Source organism: Parasteatoda tepidariorum, chromosome 4 (assembly GCF_043381705.1).
Source record: "Parasteatoda tepidariorum isolate YZ-2023 chromosome 4, CAS_Ptep_4.0, whole genome shotgun sequence".
Classification (NCBI taxonomy): domain Eukaryota; kingdom Metazoa; phylum Arthropoda; class Arachnida; order Araneae; family Theridiidae; genus Parasteatoda; species Parasteatoda tepidariorum.
In genome coordinates, this window is record NC_092207.1 from 43,886,040 (window position 1) to 43,909,790 (window position 23,751).

Genomic DNA, 23,751 nt, shown 5'->3' on the forward strand with positions numbered 1-23,751 from the left:
TAAACACCATTCCCCCCAGGAAAAACTGTTGCCATGAGTGGGTGAACCTGGTCTGCAACTATGTTCAAGTAGCTAACAGACGCCAGGGATTGTTCTATGAGGATTATGGGTCCTAATGTGCCCCATGAAAACATTGTTCCTGGGCGAGAAACCATGAAAACCTGGGCCAGCTCATTGTTATTGATGGAGGGTGGTCATAATGTAATGTCTATTCGGTGTATATTGGCTATTGATTTAATAGAAACAAAATAATGTCAGACTCTACTTATCATGGATAACCTCGAAATTATTTTAAGATATAGGCCAAAAAAAATATTTTTTTCAATCAATTAAAGTGCAATATTTATATAAATAATTTTTGTTTTTTCAGGGTATTATCGTTTTCTATGGATGCATATGGTAGGACACTCCAAATCAGTTCATGCTTGTGTTCAAGGCAAAAAACTACATTTATATCCAATTGCTGTTCTTTTTCATCGGCCTTTTATTGGCGAATGACTTTGTGTGGTCTACAAATACTCAAAAGAGGCTACAATGGTTAATGAGCCAAAAACTTTTGCGTGACAGAGACAATTTCTTTTGTTTTGTATGGTGGAAACTATGCGAGGAAAATGGTAAGTTGACGACAAAAAAAACATTTCTATCATTCGCTAATAATTTGAACAGAGGATTAGATAGTCTCTTCGGAAATTATTACCCGGATGCTAAAGTGTCATCGTTTAATTAAATTAGTATAAATGTAAAAGGTTTTTGGTGTCCTTTTCCTTCCGAGTTAAATTATTTGTTTGTTTACTGATGTTGGTATCATTACAGTTTACCATCAACGTTATATTTTTTGTACGTTCTTTTTAAACTTATTTTGTTTGTTTTCTTTTTTGAACTTTCGCTAAAATTGATTGAAAAAAGATGCTACGTTAATTATTAATGATTTAAAATGGACAAGATAAAATGATGATATTCTGTGAAATATGCAAGTTTAAGTAGGTAAATTATTTTTTTTAACTTATAGTAATGAAACTATCTCATTGCTTATAATTGATTTAAGGTATAACATGTAAATATTTTTAAGGAAAAAAAATCATTTCAGAGCAAAGATTAAACATGAGAATTGTATGTTAAGAGGTACTTAAATGAATTCAAATAACGTATGACTATTTCCACGCAAAACTTTTTCTCTATGTTTTTTTCATCAGTTATAATTTAAATAAATTTTTCGCAATGAACGTAACATTATTCATACTTTTGCTATTAGGTATGGTGAATAACATACTATTTTATGATGCTCCGAAATTGCCATGCTGCTATTGGGCAAATTTAAAACGTAAAAAAATTCAACTGGCTAAATTTTCCAACCATAATAATCACTATAACTAAATCACATTTGAATCACAAATATACTATTGTAAAAATCATATAATTTACAAATCACATTTGAATCATGGATCTAATAAATTAAGGCAAAAATGTTTACTCAAAAGAGTGTTCAAAGTTTAATGTTTATGCTGAACTTCATAAAAAAGTGAGGAGGGAGGTGGGCTCGTAAATAGATTTTATCTTAATAAGGATTTTTATAATCCTTATCAAATTGAAAAGAAAAAAAGTATGCACATTAGAGGTTAAAAATTAATATTTTGCACAGGGAAAAAACTCTGTGGAATATGACAAATCTCAATACAGAAAGGCGGGTAAATTAAACAAAACAGGTTTGATTGTCGAACAAAAAGAGCGGAAAGAAAGACGATTATTATAAAACCTTCAAGTTTCAACTTCCCATTAAACCTGTTTTGATGTTTATTCCATCAGTCTTCCTCTTTCGCATATGCCAGATTTCGACAACGTTCTTGTTTTTCCCTCCCTTAAATATTAGCTTGCGTCCTTCAGTGTGTATGAATTTTTATTCTAATTTTTGATAAGGATTCTAAAAACACATATTAAGTGTGGTCTTTACAAAATAATATCCTGGGAAATACACAGTCCAGTCACATTAATGTGACCACTTGTCAAAAGCCAGAAGAACCACCTTTGGCAGAGCGGACCGCTGTGAGACGTGCAGGAAGAGAGTCAATTAGGTTTACTCTTGGTAGCCCCTTGGTTCATCTGGCGGTCAGTTGCTCAACAGCTGTACGTCTATTCACCCGAATGCAGCTCCGTAGCATTTGTTCGCCTCTGTCATCTATAGCCCGTGGTGCACCACATGCTCCACGCCGCTGATTCTGGATAGTGCTATTTTGCCACGCACGGTATACATTTAAAATGGCGGCACGCGAACAGTTCACAAAATTAGCCGCTTCCAAAATGCTTCCACCCTTGGCCCGAAAGCCAGTAATCATGCCCTTTTGGACGTCGGATAAATCGCTACGTTTCTGCATTACGCCAACGATTGAAATGCCTTCCGATGCCCTAGGGTATCTTTTATATACACTCCACTGTAATGTGCTGCCACCTGCCTTCTGTGATTGGTTATTTCACGTTGATGTCGAAAGTAGGTGGTGGTCACATTAATGTGACTGGACTGTGTATTTTAGTACTATAAACTTTCAACAGAACATGAAACAAAAATGATTTTTTACTTGAGAGTTGGCGAGCAAAGTTACCAGGGGACAGAGACTTATAGTATTTGTTCAAAACGTTAAATTAAAAGTAGAAATAGCATTTTATCTAAATTTTATTTCCACTTTTAATTTAACGTTTTTTTAGCATTTAAACAGCATTGTTACAAAAAATGGCTTTGAAAGCAGCAACGTACAACATACATTCAATTACTTATAAGCATTGCCTATATTGTTACATTTGCAGTCATCTATATTTTTGTAACTGCAATATATAACTGAAATAGTAAAATTTTTTATTTAATAATAAAACTTACTCTATGGTTTCAGAAACTATATAAATTTGTTCTTATTTTCAGGTAATAATGATAACGAAGATTTATCGAATAATAATAAAATTCTATGGGAAAGTTGGTTGCAAATTTTTAAACCAAAGAGGATTCTGGATTATAACACGCTATCGGAAACAACAGCTAAAAATGGAAGAATCACATCGCCATACTTTCTCAGTGCCAATGATGGCTGGATGTATAAACAAAAATATGTATCAAAAAACAAATTTTCTAAAAGAACTATTTTACATAATAGGGTTCGAGATAGGAGGCAAACAAACAAAACTTTTAAAAACTTGCAGAGTGGTAAATTTTCCAACAAATGTCTGAACGAGAAATATAAAATAATAGCTAGGGAATGCTTTGAAAAGATTTCAACTTTACCATCAATCTTATCAAATGGAATTGATAACATTGAATCATCTGGAGAAAAGAAAACGATACTGAAATGTATAAGAAATTATATGTGTAATAAGAAAGTGACAAACTTTGCATACAATTGTCTTAAAACTATTTTTGATAGAAAAACTTTAAATTACTCACAACTAATAGAACAAAATGACGAGCTTAAAATTCCATCTTTTATTTTCAATTTGAGTAGCTTTGAGAATGCAATTTTAAAATTAAGATTTAATCCAAATCCTGTATTCCATCCATTTTCTTTCCATAAATATTTTGCAAATAATTTACTTTCACACAAAACTGTTCCTAAATTTCGTGGACGACGTCTTCTCGGATTTCCTTCAAATGATTTTCTAGACACATATGGAAATAATCAATTCAGCACACAAGATGGTATGGCATCCTTTCGAAATGATATTTTCAATAAATGGATTCAAAATAATAAAAACGCTAGTATTACCAATGAAACTAACTTTAATTTTCAATCACATTTAGAATCGAAGAAATACGAGGTTGATACAAATGCTCCAGTCTTGTCTCACACAGATGCAGATATAACATCTTTTTTGAAACCAAGTATTACTTTAAGCAAATCTCAATTTTTTCAAATGTACAAACCTGAGAATTTAGATGCATCAAACAGCGGCAGCAGATATTTACAAAAAAGTGTTGGCTATACGAGCGAATTGTTTCTGCATTTTAACGATTTCACAGCAAATTTTAAAGATAAAATTAAACCTACTCCAGTTCAAAGAATATATCAAAAGAGCAATAACTATTCATTTCGTAATAGCAAAAAATTATTTCAATACAGTAATAGTATCAAACACGCCTTAAATCTTAAAGATGAGATTTCTGTTATTCAGAGCTTGGATAAATTTCCTTCATTGAGTCATTTAACCAGTGACATAACACAGATGACTCAATTACCCTATGATAATGACTCTTTCGAAACCACTTCCTTAAAAACAGCATCTCATCAGATTGTTCAAAGTTCCATTGCATTGCTGATTGGCTCACAAAATTCACAAAATGAAGCTAAAATTGCACCCGATAATTTTGACTACTCAATGCAATCTGGTGATCGGCTGGTTTCCGTGATTAATTTAACCAGTGGCGTAAGCCAGATGACTCAGTTAACGAATGATAATGATTCTTTCGAAACCACTGCCTTAAAAACAGCATCTCATCAGATTGTTCAAAGTTCCATTGCATCACTGATTGACTCACAAAATGAAGCTAAAATTGTATCTGATACTTTTGACTACTCAATGCAATCTGATGATTGGCTGGTTTCCGAGATTAATTTAACCAGTGGCGTAAACCAGATGACTCAGTTAACGAATGAGAATGATTCTTTCGTAACCACTTCCTTAAAAACAGCATCTCATCAGATTGTTCAAAGTTCCATTGCATCACTGATTGGCTCACAAAATTCCCAAAATGAAGCTAAAATTGCATCTGATACTTTTGATTACTCAATGCAATCTGGTGATTGGCTGGTTTCCGAGATTAATTTAACTAGTGGCGTAAACCAGATGACTCAGTTAACGAATGATAATGATTCTTTCGAAACCACTTCCTTAAAAACAGCATCTCATCAGATTGTTCAAAGTTCCATTGCATCACTGATTGGCTCACAAAATGCGGTTAAAATAGAATCTGGTATTTTTGACTACTCAGTGCTATCTGGTGACCGACAGGTATCCATGATTAATTTAACCAGTGAAATGAACCATATGATTCAATTAACCAATGACATTGACTCTTCTCAAACCACTTTTGTAGAAACAGCATCTCATCAGTTTGTTCAACGTTCCATTACATCACATATTGGTTTACAACATTCACAAAATGAAGCTAAAATTGCATCGTATAATTTTGACTACTCAATGCAATCTGGTGACCGTCTGGTTTCCGTGATTAATTTAATCAGTGGCGTAAATCAGATGACTCAGTTAATGAATGATAATGACTCTTTTGAAACTACTTCTGTACAAACAACATCTCATTACAATATCGCTCAACATTTAATTCCTACTGTATCACAGACTGATTTACAACATTCACATAATGTTGCCGAAATTGAATCTGATATTTTTGACAAAGATTACAAGTCAACTATTCAACCTTATCAGACAATGAAGCACAAATGGAAATCACATTTGATAAGTTCTTCAATACCTTTAGTCTACAAAGACTTATCCATATCGCATAGGAACTACAGTGAAAAACTTAATAGCACTCCAACTGTAAAACTCAATAGCTTTACTTCCTCAACATTGAAATCTAGTTTTACTTTAAAAGTGAATTTAACCCAGTCTAGTGATTTAAAATATCGGGTAATTCTGACTACTGCACACTCGCTTGTAGTACCTGGTACAGTTTTGTATGAATCGAGGAAAGACAAAATACATGAAATATATTCTGAACCATACTCTGTTCCTGACGAAAATTATTATTTTGCAACATCGTTTGATATTGTAGGTTCTGTTGAAACCTACCGAGCAAATGACGAGACAAATGACTCACGTTTAAAAACAATGAATTCTGTTTTGTTGCATGAAACTAGATCGACACAAACTGATTGGTTATTGAATAAAAAGACAACTGATTTTAATTTAAACTCTGTTATTAATGCAGTGGGTCAAGGAAAAGGAATTTTAAAACTGTCAAAAACTCTTACACAAAATACGTTTTCGAGTGAAGAAAACCACCATTCAAACATAGTGAACCTCTCTGAATATATTTCTGGAAACGAAAATCAGAATCAGAGTGTCAAACTTTATTCTGATAAGTATCCTGATATGAACTTTTCAAGAGTCAGAAATGATTTCAATGGAACAAACCAAGATAATTTCAATTTAAATGAACATAATTCCAACTCAACAAACGGGTTCCTAATTAGTACTGGATCAGTGTCTTCTGATAAATTTATGTCTTCTGAAACTGATTTTCTCAAAGTATTAAGTATTTTTAAAAATAACCATACAGAGTCAGTAAAGGGAAATTTACCACACGGAAGCAAGTTCAACGAAGAAAGAATATCCCCAGTTCCTATCTCTCAAATTGATCCAATGTCAACTGCAGTTTATATAACTCGGACTGAATCAGCGTTAGATGTATTTTCAACTGATGCATTGAAAGTTAATTTTGATGAAAATAATAATCTGATATTGAGTGAAAATCCAAGTTCAAATATCGACGTGTACCTTAAAAGTAGTTTGAATTTCAAACAAAACAATGGTGTGGAAAATAACTTTTATGCAACGGAAGGGTTAAACCAAATGCTTCGAACTTTTACTACTGTTCCAACAGAATTAAATACACAAATTTTTCCAACTCAGCATCTTGAGCTCTCCAGAAGTCCATATGCAGTCTACCAAGGAAAAACAATGGGTGCTTTTTTGAAAGAAACGAAAAGTTTGAGCAAACTAAAGAAAATGGAGATAACCGAAAATGTTGAAGAAAGTACTAGTTTTCAGGACATACAACAGGTCTCACTCCAAACTCAACTGACTGAAATAAATCACGACAACAAAAGACATAAGCCGAGTAGCACGTATGTGAAGGAAATATTAAAGCAAATAAGTAGAAGCAACCATGTTACAAATGTACTTAAAAGCATTGAGGCATCTGGAGGCATTGATTTTGGAATGGATACTGGCATGAAAATAAAAAGTAGCACCAATAAGGATATCATTCTCAATTTAAGTACTTTCGATAATTATGAAAAACTCAGCAACGATCCTAATACAGAACATTTTTCCAGTGTTTATGTAACAACTACTGAAGAAGTTCAGAAAAATTCTCTGAAAACTCAAGATGAAAAAAGAACTTCGACTCCATATAACAATAATGTAGCTTTTACAGAATATAACTTAGCTCTAAAAACGAATTCTGCAGCCGAAGGAAATATTGTAAGAAGTCGAAATGATGTAGACGACAAAGTGATAGGAAATATTAACTCAAATAATAAAGCAAATAATAATTTAGATAATTCAGCGAAAAGCTTATTTCAAAAAAAGAACGAAAGTTTAGAATCGAAATTGATCTCTGACGAAAACAACTATGTAATAAAAAGAAACGATGATTCTGATAGTACCACAGAATTAGAATTGTTGGAAATTACTGAAAAAGAGAATGAGAATACGAGTCTTAGCAAGAATGGAATATTTTTGACTCCGGATTCCGAAGAAAATGCTCTCATACGAACAGAAAGAGAAATTCTATCCCCCGAAGAAGAATTTTTCATGAAATCTAGTTCTGGAAAGGAGAAAATTGAAAACGCTAGAACACCTCTTCAAAACTCGCAAGAAGATTTGAAAAATTTAACTAAAGCTTCTACTAACACGAAATTACCATCTATTAATATTGAAAATATTAACGACACTAATTCATATTTTAATGCTACTGATAATTCGGAAAGTACAGGTATTACACATCCTCCATTTGAAGAGAATTTTGATTCAAAAAATAAAACTTTATTGTCAATAAAAGAAAATTCCAAATCTAGTAATGATGAAGACTTAAATGAAAAATTTCCATTCTTTGATATTTCAATAAACGATGATCGTGACAGAGATTTAGAAAAGTATTTAACTTCAAATCTAAATGTTTCTGTAATTTTACAGCCTGGCAGTCTAACGAAACAGATTGATGGAGAATGGAAAAATATGAGCTATAAAGAAGGTAAATCGAATGTCCTCCCATCAGAAACAACTGTACAAGTCAAGAATTTATCAAGAATACCTGTGTCATCAACAGATATACTTATAGAGGCTGAAAAAGGAACGCAGTCTTCAAGTGAAGAAAATTTAACAGACTTCTTTTCTGACATTTACAAACAAGTTACCAAGTCAAAAAATTCAAATGTTCAAATCAAACCAAAAAACTTTACTATCACGAAACTGAATCGAGCTGAATTTGATTCAAACATACCCTCATCTACTTATATTTCTAACAACAGTAACGTAGATCCAAATTTTGACCAAATTAATGAAATTGGAACAAATCCAAATATTGCAAGTAAATTTGAGAAAAATAATTCAGATGTGAATTCACACAATAATGGGGGTTATCATAGCAAAGCTGTTTCTTTTACAACAGTAGACTTTGCCGAACAATACAATTCATTTGAAAAAGAAACTGAAGCCATTACTTATGGAAGTATGTATGAATCATTAACTAATAGTGACTTTGAAATAAAACAAAACAAAATATTTCATGATGCAAATTCTGAAACAGAATCATCAGAGAAGTTGTCCTTAGATATCGATGATAATATTGCGACTCCTGAATTGATCAAGCCCACTCAAATTCCATCATTTTTTCAGCCATCAGGTTTTGAACTTACTGATAAGTCTTCTTTAAAATCAGTTCTAATTAATGAAAATAATTCAGTCTTAAAATTCGTAAATACCAAGTTTCTTACTACAACCGAGTTGGCAACAACCGAAGTTTCTGATTCGTTTGGACAAGGAGCTAATGACTTTTCTGGCTTAGATGAGATATTAAACGACAATGATTTTAAAATTAAACCTATTAGAACATCCCATTATGAAAGTTATAATACGAAGTCATTAGTAAATACATTATTTGATGGCAATGATGATATTGTTAACCTTGGATTGGTTGAGCCCATCCTATTTTTAACATCTACCCAGAGATTAAGTTCTAGTTTTGTTGATAAATTCCTTCCAACTCCAATTGAGGGAACGAAGACAAATGACAAAGAAAGTTTTGGCATAAAATCATTATTCACCAAATTAATCACTCCATCTCAAAGAACTGTTGACACTAGTGATGCATCAGCAAATTTAATTCCAATCACTGATTTACTTATACGTAATGAAAGAGAAACGGAATCATCAAATGAAGAAGTATTAACTGAAAACTTTTTTAATTTCGATGGTAGGCCTGTTAATAAAATAGCTAGTTCGAGAGATTTGGATAAGCAGCTAGAAAGCGAAAATAACCTTGTTAATAATGATTTATCGAAATTCAGTCAAACTTTGCTTCTTTCAAGCTTGCTTTTTCCTTCTTCAAAAAATCTGAATTCCAACATAAGTTTGGGAAATAAAATAAACCTTAGTGATATCGAGATCAAAGCAAATGCTTCTACAAAGCTGGGAAGTGAGGGTTTGGAGATAAATTTTACTATTAATGGGAACATTCATATTGATGGTAATAAGCAAACACTGCTTACAACACCAAAGAGCTCTTCAAAATCTGATAATGCACAAGGAAGTGTAAATGAGATAATCACTAATACAAATGCAGATAAAAATACACCGAGTAATGATTTTTCACCTGGAAGGAACGAAATTGATGAAACGAAGTATAAAAAAGAATTATCGGAGAACCCGTTAATGGATGTTGATGATGAAAATTTAATTCCTGATGACTTTCGTACTGGTCAAAATGATAAAACCTCGTATACGACGTCAATAAGCTTCATTGAACATGATTTTACACTGGGAAGGAGAGACGAGATTTCCACTGAAGAAATTACAAATTATAAAATACCCGAAAAAAACGCCACATCTGGAGAGAACAAGAATGAACGCAATGAAGTGCATCATGAGGGATCACACGGTAATCAGGCAAAGATAGAAGTTGACAATGAAAGTTTAGATACTGAGTTGGTTAACTTCGATGATGCTATTAATGAGAAAGATCCAATGTTGTTGACTACTCCAAAGAGTTATATTGAATCTGATGATACACTGGAAAGAGGAGACACGGTTGACACTGATGAAATAGTGAAGGATGTATTATCTGATAATGACTTCCCTCTTGAAAAGTACAACAGTACACGTGAGGAAAAGAATAAAAGAGAATCTCAAATAAACCCAATAATAAATCTAAATGATAAGAGTTTAAGCATTGAATCGGTTAAGTCTGATGACATCAATATTGATCAGAATAATCAAATCTTGTCAACAACATCAAGCAGTTTCATTGTATCTGATGATGCTTTGAAAAATAGAGATATGAACACCGCTGGAAAAATATTAAATGAAGTAATTCCCAGCAATGATTTCTCTTCTAGAAGAGAAAAAACTGCACTTGATTCAAAGGAAGAAGTGACGTCATCAAAAAATCCATTATTTAACGTTGATAACCAAAGTATTAGTTTTTTATTTGTTAAACCCACGGCAGTTAATATTTTCCCTGAAAAAATAAGTTCCACAACTGTCAATTCATTGCTTCTATCGAAAGCTATAAAGAAAGTTAAAAACATTGATGAAACTTATACCTTGGTACCGGTATTTACTAAACACTTAATTACATCTCAGACAACCACAGAAATTGATGACTTATCAAGAAATTTGATTTCATCTGATGATGCAACAAAAAATTCGATTGCATTTGAGGGTGGATCAAGAAATTCTATTTTAACTGATGATGTGCTTATACGTGCAGAAAGAGAAACACAATCATCGAACGAAGAAATTTTAACTGAGCCGATTTCAAATGTCGATGACATATTTGATGTGCCCGATTTAGGAAATCCAGAAGTTCAACCCAAGGAGGAAAATTTATTGACTACAAATAGCATTTCAAAAATCCCTCTACCTGACTCCGGTTTAAACTTACCTCTTCCTGTAAATACCTCTAATGTTAGTAGTTTTGGTCATGAATTTAATATTAATGGAATGGGAATTAGTGTAAATGCATCTACTAAAATGGGCAGTGGTAATTTAGATGTGAATTTCAATATCGATGATGTTTCTAATAAAGATGACATCCCTGAAAAGTATGTTACTACGCCGAAGCTTTCTGTTGAAATTGATAGCATTTTGGGAGATGGAGGAGTTTTTACCACTGATAAAAATAAGGTGGAAACATTGCCAGACAGTAACATTCAATCAAAAGGGAATAAACTCCCTCGTGATTTGAAAGATGAACAGGATTCATTAGAAATTACAACAGGGAATAAAGGAGAGGAAATTTTAAATCCTAATTTAATCCAGCCCACACCAGTTTTCAACTTCGACATAAGTTCCGTAGACCTTAGCCAATTTTTTCCGCATTTGCCAATAAAAACAAGCACGATTAACTTAGAAACCTCTCCAAGGAAATCAGTATATACCGAAAGTGTTGAAGATGAAGAAGTTTATTCTGATAGCACACCTGAAGTTATCAGTAAAGATATAACAAATGAAAATAAAATTTCAACTCAGAAAGACATTGTAACTTTTAGTGAGCCATCTTCTCTTTCTGATGATGTTGACAGAGATGATGTTGATGATAGTATTAGAACGTCTACTACATCCACAAGTACAGTTGTAAGTACAGAGAGCAGTATTATACCTTTTCATTTCACAATTGATGCGGATTATAAAGAGGTGGTTGGTACAAGGAAAAAAGACTTCGAAGAAAGTCTGACAAAACAGCTTGGTGTCGCCATGAGAGTCCCAATTGAGTGTGTTCAAAATCTAACAGTGACTAAAGGTAAACTATTAAATTTTTCTAAAGACATAGTATTTTGATGGAAAAAACAATAATTACCTATAATTTAACAGCTATACGATATTAATATAATTAGTTATTTAAATTATTTAAAATTCTAAATCTCAGACGTTCGTGAAATATACGTTAGGTGTACCATATGAAATTTTATGCATATATATCTGATAGAACCATATACTAGAATCAAGCAAATCAAACTTTTTATTTTAATTATGTATCAAATTTTAGGAAGAAGTTTAAGATATTTAAATTACATTTACTATTAAGAAAACCTGATACTTATTACTAGAAATGTTACATATAAAATGTTACATATAAAATGTTGTTAATTAAATTTAGTATTCAAGCTCTCAAATTACAATTTGTTCAGTTCAAATACCTTTATTAACTTCGTAAACATATGTAGTGAATTTCATTCATACATGCATACTTTCATTGTAATAATGAATATTTGTAAAGAAAAATATGATAAAATATATGTTTTTTTCAAACTTTCTATTTTAAACTGAATTTATGAACTTATATAATATGAGGGAAAATTAAAATTGAAATAAAAAATTTTTTAATAACAGTTGTGTGTATCAGTGCATATACAGTTAAATTTGTTTACATTAATTGTTGCAAGGTTGCACATTAATTGTTAATATTTAGTTGGTAAAATACACAATAGAACTTGACGAATGGTAGAGTTAAAAACACCAAAATTTTTTGACTAAGTGAATAAGTAAATAAGCAATTATTATAAACACTTTTAAGTTTAATTCATTGATCAGATAAGTTTTGATAAGGTTAAATACCTTTTTTTCAATAATAATTTGTCCAAATTTGATAACGTTGTCTTTCTTTTCGTAGCTAAAATACAAAATTTTGACCTTTGATGTATATACATTTTTAAATTCACTTTTGAAAAGGATTCTTAAAATAAACGTGAAAGTTGATGATTGTAAAACATTTGTTATTGTAGAACATCTTCTTTGATTAAAAAGTATCTAATGGTTTTAAGAAGATTTTTTTTTAAAATTTATTTTTTAATAAAATTTTTAAAAAAAATTTGAAATTGTTCTTAAAAAAAAGAACGCAGTGTTGATTTTCTTAGTTTAAATAAAAAAATTTTTTGAATGAACAGGTTAGGTAACATTTTCAAAACGTTTTTATTTTAGGTCTTAAACAGTAAAGCATATAATATTATTTAATTCTGTCGCAAAGCATTAAAAAGCCGTACATTTAAAATTCGATTTCTCAGGAACTATTCAACCGAAATCGCTCAAATTTTGTATTTTGTCATGTAAAATTACATTCTTTAAAGTATAAAAAAATATATACCTTACATTTGAAGATTTTTTTCGACAATTACTAAATAAAATAATAAAAAATAATAAGTATCTACTGAAAGTTATTTTTTGCGTGGAAATATCTTTAGATAAGCGAATTTTATGATTGGGAAAAAATTTCAATTTGCTTAAAAAGTTTTCGTAATATGACGAAATACGCAAAAAGTAAAATTAGCAATAATAGGACCAAACTTTAGATCATTCTTCTGGCCTATTTAGAGGATCTAAAATCAGAATCTGTCAAAAAAGAAGAAAAAAATATATGTAATCATTCAGAGAAAGTACGTTTTTGTATCTGATTTCATAACTTAAATAGTCGTCTGTATTAATTAATTAGTATATTTGAGGTTATCCCTTCGAATCATTAACATTGAGTTTTAGAACGTTAAGATCATTAGATCAAAAGTTATTCAGGGTGGTCTTTTTTTCCACATTATATATGAGAATTTCTTCCTTGAAATACGTAAAATTATACTTGGAAATAGCTTTATTATACATTCAAAGGTTTTTGTAATGTGTAGAAATATGCATGGAAATAGCTTTATTATACATTCAAAATTTATTGAGGCATTTAGAAGTATACGCATGGAATTTTTCTATTTATATTTTCAAGACTCTTTGTATAGAAACATAGAACAAAGTAGCTTTTCCCTTCATTCAAACTTCGTTGAAATGTATTGAAATAGCTTTTCTATGCAATTCGAATTCCCAGGAATGCATAAAAATATACTTTCCAATGAAGATTATATATCATACAACATATTATTCCATGAAACTTATAATTCGTTTGAGAAAAATAATTTATTTTCTCTAGGTAGTATTCAAGTGGACTTTAATCTTGTTCCCAGTCCCGATCACGGACATATGAGTGATGAAAAAGCTATGAAAGCTGCAGCAGATGAACTGAAACGTATGATAGATAATGGACTATTAAACATCAATGATTTAGATGGAAATACTTTAGTCGTAGTACCATTGGATCCTCCTACGATGTCAACACCAGGTACAGTTTTTTCTCATCTCTTCTAAGAATTCATTCTTTAAACAAAAACTGTAAGTCTTATCCTCTCAAGAGGCTGCCACATTTTTTTGAAAAATTAATTGCCGATATGTAACTATCATTTAAATTTTTTTTTTTAAATGTTTTGTTATTGAGAGCATTATAAACAAAATTTCAGAGAGATTTCAGAAAACAAGTTTTTTATTTTGTTTTGTTGAACTTTGTGTATTGTGATATATATAATACAAAATGTCTATTTCTTAGAGAAAAAAAACATAAGACTGATGTGCGAATTTATTAATAAATCTATAATTAATTTACATTAACTTTTAAAAAAATCTTCAGAAATAAAAAAAATTGAAAAATTGTGTGATTTCTTATTTTAATTTGCCAATATGTTTGCGTACTTATTTTTGAAAAATTAATTTTTTTTAAAAAATAAAAACTATTTCATTTTATTTTTATTTGTTAGTATACATTTCGTTACCTTCAAGTGGATATTAAAAAACCGTTTTTTAAAATTATGTTAAAAGTATAACCATGGGAGAGCTGGAGCCACAACCTAATATTTAAAAAACATACTATCCAAATCAGGAAACTCAATAACGAAGATGGTGGGTTGGAAATCATCAAAACCTATTTTACTTCCCAAGGAAATAAATAGGTTTTGACTGAAAATAAAGATGACCATTAGGCAAATACCAAACTTACTACTACAGAATGACTAGAACTAAGTTCTAGTCGGCAATTATTTTACTGAAAAAATGCTTTGATATAATTAGATAATGTTTCTGTTTTTCTACTGTTTTCCCTCGCTCAATTTGTTATCCCAAATTATGCGTGATTGGTTTTATTTTTACTTTATTTTTGGGTGAAATTTTAGAAATCTATATTAAGGGAAATGATTACGGAATCTATAGAATATAGTATTACTTAATCATTATGTTGCATGTAATATTTGAAGTCTTTCTGTATTTTAAATTTGCTTTCTAAAATATGAATTTATTAAGTTTTCCTGATTCTCAAAAAGAACAAAAAGAAAATATGAAACCATTTTAATGATCTTAAATAGATTATCAGCTTGAAATATTATTATTTAAAAGCATATTGTTGAGATTTTTTTTTTAAATGGTTGTTATGGATTGTTCATCTATATGCTAGTAATGAAACATAAATAATGTATTCTAAATTTAAATCCACCGTCTCCTTAATCTAATTTTGTTTAAATCCACCGTCTCCATAATTTCGAATTTTGCTTTCTCCTAGAACTTGAATTTATTTGACTTTTCTGATTCTCTAAAAAAACAAAAAATATTAAACCATTTTAATAATATTAAGTCGATTATCATCTTAAGATATTACTATTGAGAAGTATATTGTGAATAATTTTTAAAGAAAGGATATTCTGGATTGTGTGTGTGTATCTGCAAGCAAATAATGAAATATAAATGATATATTCTGAATTTAAATCCATCGTCTCTTTAAAACCTAATTTTATTTAAATCCACCATATCATTAAATTCTAATTTTGATTTCACCTAAAACCTGAATCTACAAAACTTTTCCGATTTTCAAAAAGAACAAAAATCTGAAACAATGTTAAGGATTTTAAGTTGATCATCAGCTTAAAATTTTTCTGTTGAGAAGTAAATTGATGAGAATTTATTTTTTAAAGAAAGAATATTCTCGATTGGGGATCTGCTGGCAAATAATGAAATATAAATAACTTATTCTGAATTTAAATCCACCGTCTCCTTAAAAACTAATTTTGTTTTCTCCTAAAATCTGATTTAGGCTCTTAAGATTTTGGAAAAAAAAATATTTCATAATATTGTGTTGTTATCAAATCAAAGATTACTGTTGAGAAGTATATTATTGACAAATTTTTTCAAAAGAAAGGGGGTGTTGCGGATTTAAAGGTAAATAATACGTAAAATGATAGATAATATATCCTGAACTTAAAATCACCGTATTCTGAATAAAGAGTAAAGGACAAAACGAATGATAATATATTCTGAATGGTGTAATAACGTTTGAAAATTTTTTTTGATTATTTATCTTTAATTTTTAAGTTAATATGATATTATAACTATTTCTGTTATTTTATAGCTAGTGAAATGGAGCATACAACATTGATTTTAGGAGTTATAATTGGAGCTTTTATTTTAACTGTTATTGCAGTGGTTATTTCAGCAATTGTCATAAAAAGAAAGTCCAACGGGATTTCAAGATTAAGTCCCATAGAAGAGGTTTGTATATTAGTAGTTCGTAAAATAAAATTGTGTTTAAAAAATTGAAACTCACAATTTTTAATTTTTATTTTGTATATCTCATATTAAGTTTATATTTATACTCTCCAAACTTTCTGAATATTCTTTTTTTTTTCAATTTATACTTTCTAAACTTAACTTTACTGTCACAAATCGTTGAAACAATAATTATGATAATATAATGTGTGTTTTAAAAATGACTGACAATTAGAACGAAATAAATTTTTAAAAAATGGAATAAGATAAAAATGTACATTTTACTACCTTTTTCTTAGGAAATTATGACCTTATTCTTTCCGAATTTTAAGATTAGTTTCCAAGTTCGTTAACAGATGGTGCAACTTAAAAAAAAGCTATAAAACACAGTGCAAAAGTAAGCTTTGTACTGATTTAAAGGCCCCTGTGCAAATATTTCAATATGATCTAGAATGAAGTTGTACCATCTTTTCACAAACTCTGCAACTAATTTCAAAAATGGTCAGAATCAATAATTTCCTTTCCTTAGCAGAACGTAAAAAACTGTACATTTCTATGTCTTACAGAATTGTTGGTCATTTTTGTGATGCCAGGTAGCATAATTTTGTTATTGGCGCTTTGCAAATATGCTATTAAGATTTTTCCTCATATAACAGTTTAATCCAACAAAATGAAGAAGTTTTATTTTTGTATTATTATACTTGATACATTGAAACATGAGTGATAAATTTATATTAAATTCATATAATTTATATAAAATTCAAAAATTGCCGAGAACCTGATTAGATTTATATTGGATTCGTAGGGTAGATGCTTTGAGAGATAGACAGGAAATCAATAAATTATTTATTGCCTACAATATTTTTACGTTACGAAGTCAAACATAAAAATGAACTTTCTGTGAGTAAAACTTTTTTGCCGACTGATTCTTATTTTAAATTCTAGAAATCAGACAGCAACCAGAAAAATATAGTCCAATTGTTAAAAAAAGAGTTTTCAAGAGTTGGAAATTATATAAAAAATAATAATAATAATAATAATAATAATGTTTGCCTAGAATTAATTTGGAAAAAACCAGTTTAATAATAGTATGCAAAAATCTTTTGAGCATATCATAATTTCTTAAATAGATTGAGATATTTCAAATTACTCAAATTTAAGGTTACTCAAAATCTCATCTGTATTAATATCTGCATTAATTAATTAGTACATTTAAATTCTACCTCTTGACCATTGAGAATGCCTATTAATATTTGAAAATCCAATCGAAAGTTTAGTTTGCCTGATTATTTATATTAATATATTAAAATGTAGATTTTTAATACAGTTTCTGCTTGCTTCAAGCTTATATATTGGGTGTACAAATTAATTCGATCCGTTTTTTGTGTGGTCAAAAATGTATTTATTTTTGACCAAAATGAATGAACAGATTAATCAAAGTATTGTCCATCGCTGGCTACTACTTTCTCCCACCTCTCAGGCAATTTTCGAATTCCATCTCGAAAAAATGTCTCGTCCTTTGAGGCGATCCAAGTTAGGTGCCAATTTTCGATTTCTGCGAAAGAAGTGAACCGGTGACCTGCCAAATCGTGCTGCATCCGTCGGAACGACCAGTAATCAGAAGGAGCAATGTCCGGTGAATACGGCGGGTGTGGAAAAATATCCCACTTTGGATTTTCCAAATAATTTTTACGACTTTTGCGACATGAGGCCAACCGTCATCATGCAGAAGAATAATTGTGTCATGTCTTTGCTCGTATTCCGGCCGTTTTTCTCGTAATGCACGGCTCAAACGAATCAATTGTAGCCTATACCGACCGCCCGTAATGGAATCGCCAGGTTATAGCAGCTCATAGTATACAACACCGTTCACCATTCTTCTTTCACCATTCACCATTCTTGAAACGTCGAAACCATTCCCAACATGATTTATCAGTTGGAGCATTGTCGCTATAAACTTCTACAAGCATTCGATGCGCTTAAGCTTCACTTTTCTGGCAATTAAAGCAGAAACATAAAACCTCCCGCAAATGCTGCTTAGTTACCACAACATTTAACATATTCAACAAAGTAAAAAACATGGTTTTCGTATGAAACATAAAGCGATATAAACTGAATATTATTGACACATGTCTAATCTCTCTGAAACCACCGAAACCAGCTGTCACTATGAAACATTCATGGCAGCCAAAGCCATCCAAGCTAAAACGGACCAAGCTAATTTGTATTCCCATATATATATATGCAGCTACAGAACTTACTATTACAGAACGACTAGTTATACCTTTTCATTTCACAATTGATGCGGATTATAAAGAGGTGGTTGGTACAAGGAAAAAAGACTTCGAAGAAAGTCTGACAAAACAGCTTGGTGTCGCCATGAGAGTCCCAATTGAGTGTGTTCAAAATCTAACAGTGACTAAAGGTAAACTATTAAATTTTTCTAAAGACATAGTATTTTGATGGAAAAAACAATAATTACCTATAATTTAACAGCTATACGATATTAATATAATTAGTTATTTAAATTATTTAAAATTCTAAATCTCAGACGTTCGTGAAATATACGTTAGGTGTACCATATGAAATTTTATGCATATATATCTGATAGAACCATATACTAGAATCAAGCAAATCAAACTTTTTATTTTAATTATGTATCAAATTTTAGGAAGAAGTTTAAGATATTTAAATTACATTTACTATTAAGAAAACCTGATACTTATTACTAGAAATGTTACATATAAAATGTTACATATAAAATGTTGTTAATTAAATTTAGTATTCAAGCTCTCAAATTACAATTTGTTCAGTTCAAATACCTTTATTAACTTCGTAAACATATGTAGTGAATTTCATTCATACATGCATACTTTCATTGTAATAATGAATAATTGTAAAGAAGAATATGATAAAATATATGTTTTTTCAAACTTTCTATTTTAAACTGAATTTATGAACTTATATAATATGAGGGAAAATTAAAATTTAAATAAAAAATTTTTTAATAACAATTGTGTGTATCAGTGCATATACAGTTAAATTTGTTTACATTAATTGTTGCAAGGTTGCACATTAATTGTTAATATTTAGTTGGTAAAATACACTATAGAACTTGACGAATGGTAGAGTTAAAAACACCAAAATTGTTTGATTAAGTGAATAAGTAAATAAGCAATTATTATAAACACTTTTAAGTTTAATTCATTGATCAGATAAGTTTTGATAAGGTTAAATACCTTTTTTTCAATAATAATTTGTCCAAATTTGATAACGTTGTCTTTCTTTTCCTAGCTAAAATACAAAATTTTGACCTTTGATGTATATACATTTTTAAATTCACTTTTGAAAAAGATTCTTAACGTTCTTAATTCTTAAAAAGATTCTTAAGTATACGCATGGAATTTTCTTATTTATATTTTCAAGACTCTTTGTATAGAAACATAGAACAAAATAGCTTTTCCATTCATTCAAACTTCGTTGAAATGTATTGAATTAGNAGTTTCAATAAAAACGAAAAATTTCTAAAATAGCATACACATCATTAATTATGAAAACCTAATTTTTATGCTTACATTGTGATAGATAGAACTACAATATTTGTTTGAAAAATTACGTCCATGCTGGGGAAGAGTTAAAATCTAATGTATATTTCTTTTCTTTTTTTACATATTAAGTTATGAAGTATGACGTCATCAAATATAAATTAATAAACAATGCTTTCCTTTCTAGCTTAAAATCATTGTTACGCTTATGCTTGTAGAAGAATCAAAAATCATCCTAGATTAGATCACTACTTCGATTGTTGTAAAACAAAATTAATTTCATATAAACGTTAAAATTCACTCACTAGAATGCTATGTTTCCACGAGACAATATTCTCATATTAATTTACATTTCAATATTCCTTTTAACAGCTTCCGTATTACTTAAATACGTCACTATACATGATGTCCCTATTCTTTATTTCTTAATTCTGATGATTGGCTTATCGTTGAACTCTGAGAGTTTGATTGAATACTTTTACGATAATTTTCTCTTCATGTAGGCAAGAAGTAAAATGCCGTCCTATCGAGATATTCCATTCCAAGAAGCTTTGTTTATGAAAAATACAGTACATAATAAGTTGATGTTGGGAAAATACAACTATGATACAGGTAAATGGGTTGGACCTGGACCAGAGCCGAAAGCCTTTCGAGCACCAGACTCGGTTGTTTATCGTCCTCCCACAGATTCCGAAATTCGTAGAACACCTCGACCTCCTACAGCAGTAGTAAGTACATGCTTTTAACATTAGATTTTGACGTAGTGGAGCGACGTTTTGAAAACATTCGAATTTATGGATTTAGATAGTTTCAATACCATCGGAAGGAAATTGTGGTTTTTGTCACAATTATCTCAGAAAATGCTGTCAAGATGTTTTTTTTCTATATTCCACAGATTTAGTGTTATGCGCTGTTGCTGCATTTCGTTGCCTGCATAACATATCCCTAACATTTAGGGTTATGGAAGAGTTAAGCGGGCTCCAAGATTTAAGCATTTTTTAAAGTTTCTTTTAAACAATTTTAGAACTAATATTAATTTTGGAATATTTAGATTCAATCAATAAACCATTATTTACTAAATGTTTTGGTTGCCTCTGCAATGTTGTTTAAAGTAAAATGACAATAAATAAGAAATAGCACAATTTTTCAAATAAAAATAGACATTCATTTACTAAATATTGCAATAGTTATTCCCATCGTGCTTTTCAAACAATAATAAAATAACTAGATTGTTAACGCGTTGATTGCCATGGGGGTCACCGGTGACCGGCACTGAGTTTGTTCGTAGTGCCACGGAGGTCACTGGTGACCGGCGAAGACAAAACTATTAAAAACACATAAATCGAGTACATTTTTAATGCTTTTGATTTTTGTAGTATTATCGTTAATAAAATGTTTTAAGTCAACGTGTTTATAAGGAATTATGCTTCTCCACTAGTCAATTTCAACGCTGATAGCAGTTCTTTTTATAATTTATTTCAACAAAAACTATAATTCGACTTATTTAATTGATTTTTAAGTTGTGTTTACACACCAAACTATAATTTGTCTGTAGAATCAAGAAATATCTATGAAATCAAGAAATAGCGCATTTCAAAGAAGTGATTTTCTCTCTTCTCTAATCCTCTCTCTTCCGCCGACGCATTCTTAAAGCCTGTCTTATATATTGACCCAACACCTCTACTTGAAATAATTAAAACTACTCTCCAAATAAATGACTCTAGATTCAGAGCCAGGACTGTGAATTCAACTGTCTGATATAAAACCTAATTTTAGATTATTAATGATAAAATGATGAAAAATCCCGTTTTCTTACATTTTCAAACTTAAGTAGACTTTTATTTTTGCAATCGCCTTTATGTACTTTAGTTATAAAGTCGGGGTTCAGGTGAATGAATGTAGGGTTCATATAGCAGAAAAAAATTGGGAACCACTGATTTATACTGTATAATTCCTCAAATTTCTATTATGTGTTTTATAGACAAGCCTAAAGTTTCAATCAGAAAATTAATAAAAGAAAAATTTAAAAAAGTCATTTAAATTACGTAATGTAAATGAAACGTCTACACTAGCAATCACAAAGAAAATATTTTTCCTTTTTAACATATTTAATTCTTTTCATTAGAACAATAAAAAAAATCAATAATGAAAGAAACAGATTTTTTTTACTCTTTTTAATAAAATTAATGATAAAACTAAAATTATTTTACAGAGAGAGAGACTGAAGAATGACTGGGAATTAGACTGGGATAGCACAGTCTTCAGCAGATGAGGAAAAATAAGCTTGGAGTCAAGAAATGCTGGTCTTCCATATTTCAACGTTAATGTAACATTTAATAGTTTATTTGAAGAAAAAAAAGTGAAGGGAGGATTGTTTTGTGTCTCAGTATTTTCCCTAAACAACTATTCTATTGTAATTGTTTTCCATGGATGTTCAAATAAAATTAAAAACGATTTAATTTCTTTTAATGAATTAGTTACCAAAATTAACCTGATACATACCTGATACAAAATTAACCTGACTAGTTTATTTTTGTTAATGAACCAATTACCATTTTTTTTTTGGTCAATGGCTGACACTTGGTTCTATTGAATCAATTACCTAAACTAACCTGTTTCCTGCACGAAATGCATTTTCATAAATACAGGGTGTCCAAAATTATATCGAAGGTTTCCAGAACTTTACTTCAGGAAAACGATTACGGTAAAGAAAAAAAATCTTTTGCAGCAAATTCATGCGACAGAGTGGTGCGCAAACTAGGGGTCGCGACCCCTGTGGAGGTCGACAAATTTTTATGAAATGCATTATCCCTGCATGCTGCATACTATACAGTGTGCATATAAAGAGTGAAGCGCCGTCACTCACTGTTTAATTGCAATTTCATGCTGTCCACTCTTTCTTTGACCGTAATGCGTAATGTATTCTCTATCTGGCTATCCGTGGAAAAACAATATCCCGTTTTATGCAAGAATGCCATCAGAGTGTTAATACAATTTGCATCAACGTATTTATGTGAAACTGGATTTAGCAAACTAGTTTCAATAAAAACTAAATACCGCTCGCGTTTAAGCCCTGAAGATGATATGCGAATTGCAATTAGCAACATACATCCAAACATCGATGAGATAATTAGAAACTTGCAGCCACATACATTTCATTAAAGGGCAATTACTGATTTTTGTGTTATACAAAAAGTATTTTCTTAAAATTATAAAAAAAATTAATATGAGTCAAATATGATGACGTTTTTATTCGATGAAACGAAAGAAATTCTCAAAATATACATCGTATTTGTGAACATTTATCTCTAGGGGTCGCCAAAAATTTTCTCTCTACAAAAGGGGTCGCAGTCGAAAAAAGTTTTCGCACCACTGCGACGGAGAATAAATTTTATTCCCAGGGTTTTTCCTTTTCACTCAAACAATTTCAGACAGATGGCAGTTAGAGTCCCTTCTATTCATTGGTACACATACATGCTGTCTTACGTGTTTAATAGTGTAAATATGGTTTATAAGCCTTTGTCAAATAGAAAGACAGATAGTACAATTCAAAGAAAGACAGAGCGAAAATACACCCAGGGGATTCGAACCTGCCACCTCCACGCTATAGAGTTGGTACGCGATCCGTACGACCAGGTCTCGCGTAGTTCAGAACAAATTCTGATTCGCGAGACAGCTAAAGTTATGCCCTTGTGTAAATATTAACCTTAGCCTTCATACATAAGCCTGAAGTTTGAGCTCTCAAATGACTTATAATCTCTTTTCAAACCGAAAAATAGATAGCACAGAATTCAAAAGGGCATTGATATAGAGAAATATACTTAAGGTTACATAGGGAAGCAAGCCTATTTCCTTAACACTTTAGAAC

At 30.4% G+C, this 23,751-nt stretch overlaps 1 protein-coding gene across 1 annotated transcript; it reads left to right on the top strand.

Moving 5' to 3' along the window:
- Window positions 1-370: 370 nt before the first annotated feature.
- On the top strand, window positions 371-22,342 carry LOC107452950 (mucin-3B). The gene is made up of 6 exons (XM_016069581.3): window positions 371-614; window positions 2,909-11,743; window positions 13,907-14,095; window positions 16,202-16,341; window positions 20,387-20,611; window positions 22,096-22,342. The coding sequence occupies exons 1-6, from the start codon at window positions 422-424 to the stop codon at window positions 22,153-22,155; spliced, it is 9,642 nt and encodes a 3,213-aa protein (XP_015925067.2). The 5' UTR covers window positions 371-421; the 3' UTR covers window positions 22,156-22,342.
- Window positions 22,343-23,751: the final 1,409 nt, after the last annotated feature.

Coding starts and splice junctions, on each gene's coding strand:
- LOC107452950 (XM_016069581.3), top strand. CDS start 422: ATGCTTGTGTTCAAGGCAAAAAACTACATTTATATCCAATTGCTGTTC. Junction 615..2,908: donor GAAACTATGCGAGGAAAATG/GTAAGTTGACGA, acceptor TCTTATTTTCAG/GTAATAATGATAACGAAGAT. Junction 11,744..13,906: donor AAATCTAACAGTGACTAAAG/GTAAACTATTAA, acceptor TATTTTCTCTAG/GTAGTATTCAAGTGGACTTT.